At 42.2% G+C, this 3,504-nt stretch overlaps 1 protein-coding gene across 1 annotated transcript; it reads left to right on the top strand.

Annotated features, from left to right (window-relative positions):
• The first annotated feature begins 601 nt into the window (after positions 1–601).
• On the top strand, positions 602–3,480 carry LOC143022063 (compound eye opsin BCRH2-like). The gene is made up of 5 exons (XM_076180010.1): positions 602–1,420; positions 1,585–1,793; positions 2,142–2,281; positions 2,550–2,863; positions 3,200–3,480. The coding sequence occupies exons 1-5, from the start codon at positions 1,163–1,165 to the stop codon at positions 3,425–3,427; spliced, it is 1,149 nt and encodes a 382-aa protein (XP_076036125.1). The 5' UTR covers positions 602–1,162; the 3' UTR covers positions 3,428–3,480.
• Positions 3,481–3,504: the final 24 nt, after the last annotated feature.

Genomic DNA, 3,504 nt, shown 5'->3' on the forward strand with positions numbered 1-3,504 from the left:
CATCTCCTTCATGTAGCACATCGACTGCTTTCGAATTAAAACTTAATTTGTTCGTGACTAAGGACCTTCCTCTACCTTTTGAATTTGAAATGGTTGTCTACCAGGTCCTTTCTCCACCAATTATTTGACCCACTGGTCTTCTCACGAGTTTTAGCATATTTTGGTTATTGTGTTAGTTAAGGATACTGGGCTATAGATAAGATGTTTCTCTACTTTCTCCCTTGTAGATTGGTACCACGTTTACCTTTTTCTGATCCCATGGTCGTATCCCTTCTTCCAATGAACACATAATCAGATGGAGGGTTTTGCCGACCAATTGCTCTCAATATTATTCTAATTCCCATTTAGAGGTCAAATCTAGTGCTGGGTCTTTCTTAATTGTAAGTGTTTTTGATCATTATTCACTTTGTTCTCTTCCAATCTTAAATTGTTTAATATATATCAGATTATTTTCTTCTCTCGTACGAATTCTTCTTCCTTGTTGAATACCGATTGAAAACTTTTATCTATTGATTTAGTCTCTTTTTTTTCCTCATATACTACACATCAACTTTCCGTTGAAATATTCCTTCTCTGGTTCAACCTACCATTTACAAATTTATAGCACAACGTGGGTTCATCTTTACATTTCACTATATTTGTTTTTGTGTGTGCGCACGCTCGCGTATGCGCGTTAACAAATATCAACGTGACAAGAAATCGATATGTACATTTTTATATCAGAAAAGAAATAATATAATCTTCATTGTCACTAAAAGTAAAGCCACATTGATGAAGAATTACATCATCGTAAGACATGTGACGTCACGACCACGGTAAAGTAGAGTGGAGATTGGTTGTATTCAGGTAATGAGCGCTCAGTCAACGAGGTACGCCCTAAACGTCTTGGGGAAGGTAATCTCGTTAGCCCAGAGCTCCTTCCCTATATAATTACAAGTCTCCTCCTGGAACTCCAGAAACCGAACGACACGAGCATTTGGTACACCGATAGATCAAAGAACAGTTGAATTGAAATCTACATCGGATAACAAAAAAGAAACAAGAAGACTTGTGCCGAAGAACAGAACACTCTCGAAAGTCATTTGGCATCACCCAACGAAGAAACATCGGGAAATTTCTAATCTTAACCTCGACTTCTAGAACCAACGTCCTCACCTTCACAATGTTCCCCTCAATCTTCAACGGAACAGGACCTCGAGCTCTGGCTCGAACCCAAGAATTCAGCTTCGGCTATCCTGACGGAGTCGTTATCAGTGACCTCGTTCCTGACCACATGAAAGAGTATGTCCATCCTCACTGGATGAATTTCCCTCCTGTAAATCCAATGGTTCATTACATATTGGGCGTCGTGTATCTCTTCCTCGGAACAGCGGCTATTTGCGGAAACGGAATTGTTCTCTACGTTTTCCTCAAAACTAAGGTGAGCTGTTGTGTTATCGCACCAAACACATGAGATATGCTATGTACATATACACATGCAACCATGAACGTTATTTGAATTTTCACGTTTTATCACTGTTTGGGTTACTGCAAGCACAAAGCCCATTTCCCGATTTACTTTAAACTACCTTATCTTCCCCCCAGAATCTTCGGACGCCCGCTAACATGCTAGTCGTTAACCTGTCCTTCAGTGACCTCTGCATGCTGCTCTCACAGTTCCCTTGGTTCACTTGGAACTGCTTCATGGGAGGAGTGTGGTACTTTAGTCCATTCATGTGCGAGCTCTATGCTTGCCTGGGCGCTATCACAGGACTGTGTAGCCTCTGGAGTCTTGTCTTCATTTCCTACGACAGGTGAGAGTCTGGAAAGATGTACAGATTTTGAAAAAAGAAAAAAATCAAAATTCTTCATTAGTGTGGTCAATGCGTTTGTTACGTTGTCTACTCTCTTTCAATAAGTAGGTTCTAATTTTTTGTTTTGGTGATCCCTTCCATGTTTAAAACGTTGTAGAGAATTTCTTTTATATGAGAAATTTAACCTCTCTTTATTATAACTATCTGTCCATCCTCTACCTTCTTGTTCATTTGTTTGATAAAAAAAACAATGATTTGTACTCTTGAATAAACACAAACACACACAGACACACACACACACACATCCTGTCTATATTTCATTAATTTCTTCTATTTTCTTGGCGCCAGGTACAATGTTATTGTGCGTGGTATGAATGGTACAAAGTTGACGAGTGGCATGGCCTTTGGCATGATGATGTTCTGCTGGGGCTATGGCATCCTCATGTCCATCTTCCCCTTCATTGGGTGGGGAAAGTACATCCCAGAAGGTAAATATATTGGCATGAATCTCGTTTCTTTATTATAAGTAGGACTGAAGAACTACAGTGTGTTCATTTTTTTTCATTCAGAAGAACATGTCATAGATCACGTCACTTGACATGGAAGTCTCGGTGACGTCAGAAAAGTTAAATAGCCTCATGTGAAATGACGAAGTCTTTTGGCTCAGACTCTTTAGTCGAAAGACTGAGCATCAGCTGAAGGAAATAGTTGGATAGGTTAAAGATGGACTGAATTTGATCTCCCCTCGCCCTACAGGAATCCTGGACTCTTGTTCCTTCGACTACCTGACACGTGACTGGAACGTCCGTTCTCACGGTCTGTGCCTCTTCATCTGTTGTTTCTGCATCCCGCTGTTGTGCATCGCCTTCTTCTACGTGTCCATCATCAAGGCCATCTGCGCCCACGAAGCCGCCATGCGCGCACAGGCCAAGAAGATGAACGTTTCCAACCTCAGATCCAGTGGCGAGAGCGATGGCGATTCAGCCGAAGTCCGGATTGCCAAGGTGGCTGTAACCAACGTCTCGCTGTGGTTGATCTGTTGGACGCCCTACGCAGCCATTGTTGTCCAGGTGAGGAACGGGAGTGCTCCATCTCCTGTTGCATTGTAGACCTCCACCAGAAACTATACTTTCTCAATTCACTAAGGCTTGAGGTTCCCCTGAGAAATGCTGTGATATTCTGAAGACACTTGTCTATTATATATCATGTTACCTTAGTCGTTTCCTTATTTTCTGTGGTATGACTAGTGACTGTGAAGTAACCAGGAAATCACTCCATCGTAGTAATTTTCTTTTTTTCACATGACCAATTTACCTTATCTTTACTTTCTGAGACACTTACTTTGAACCGCCAAGGAAACCATTGAAACTAATTTCTGATCAAATTGATTTGGTTTTAACCTACAGGGAATGTTCTTCGATCAAGCATCGATCACTCCGTTGGTGTCGATGCTCCCAGCCCTGCTGGCAAAGACCGCGTCTTGTTACAACCCCATGATCTATGCTATCAGCCACCCCCGCTACCGGCTGGCGCTGCAGAAGGAGCTTCCATGGCTCTGCATCCATGAGGAGGCACCCTCCAGCAAAGCCTCGAACGACAGCCAGTCGACAGTCACAAAGGACGAAAAGGAATAATCTGAACTTCATCCATCCACGACACGCTCATGACCATGTGATACGAACCTATCTATTCAGACATTCGCTCCATGTAA

Source organism: Oratosquilla oratoria, chromosome 43 (assembly GCF_046742065.1).
Source record: "Oratosquilla oratoria isolate Oo_2021 chromosome 43, ASM4674206v1, whole genome shotgun sequence".
Taxonomy (NCBI): Eukaryota; Metazoa; Arthropoda; class Malacostraca; order Stomatopoda; family Squillidae; genus Oratosquilla; species Oratosquilla oratoria.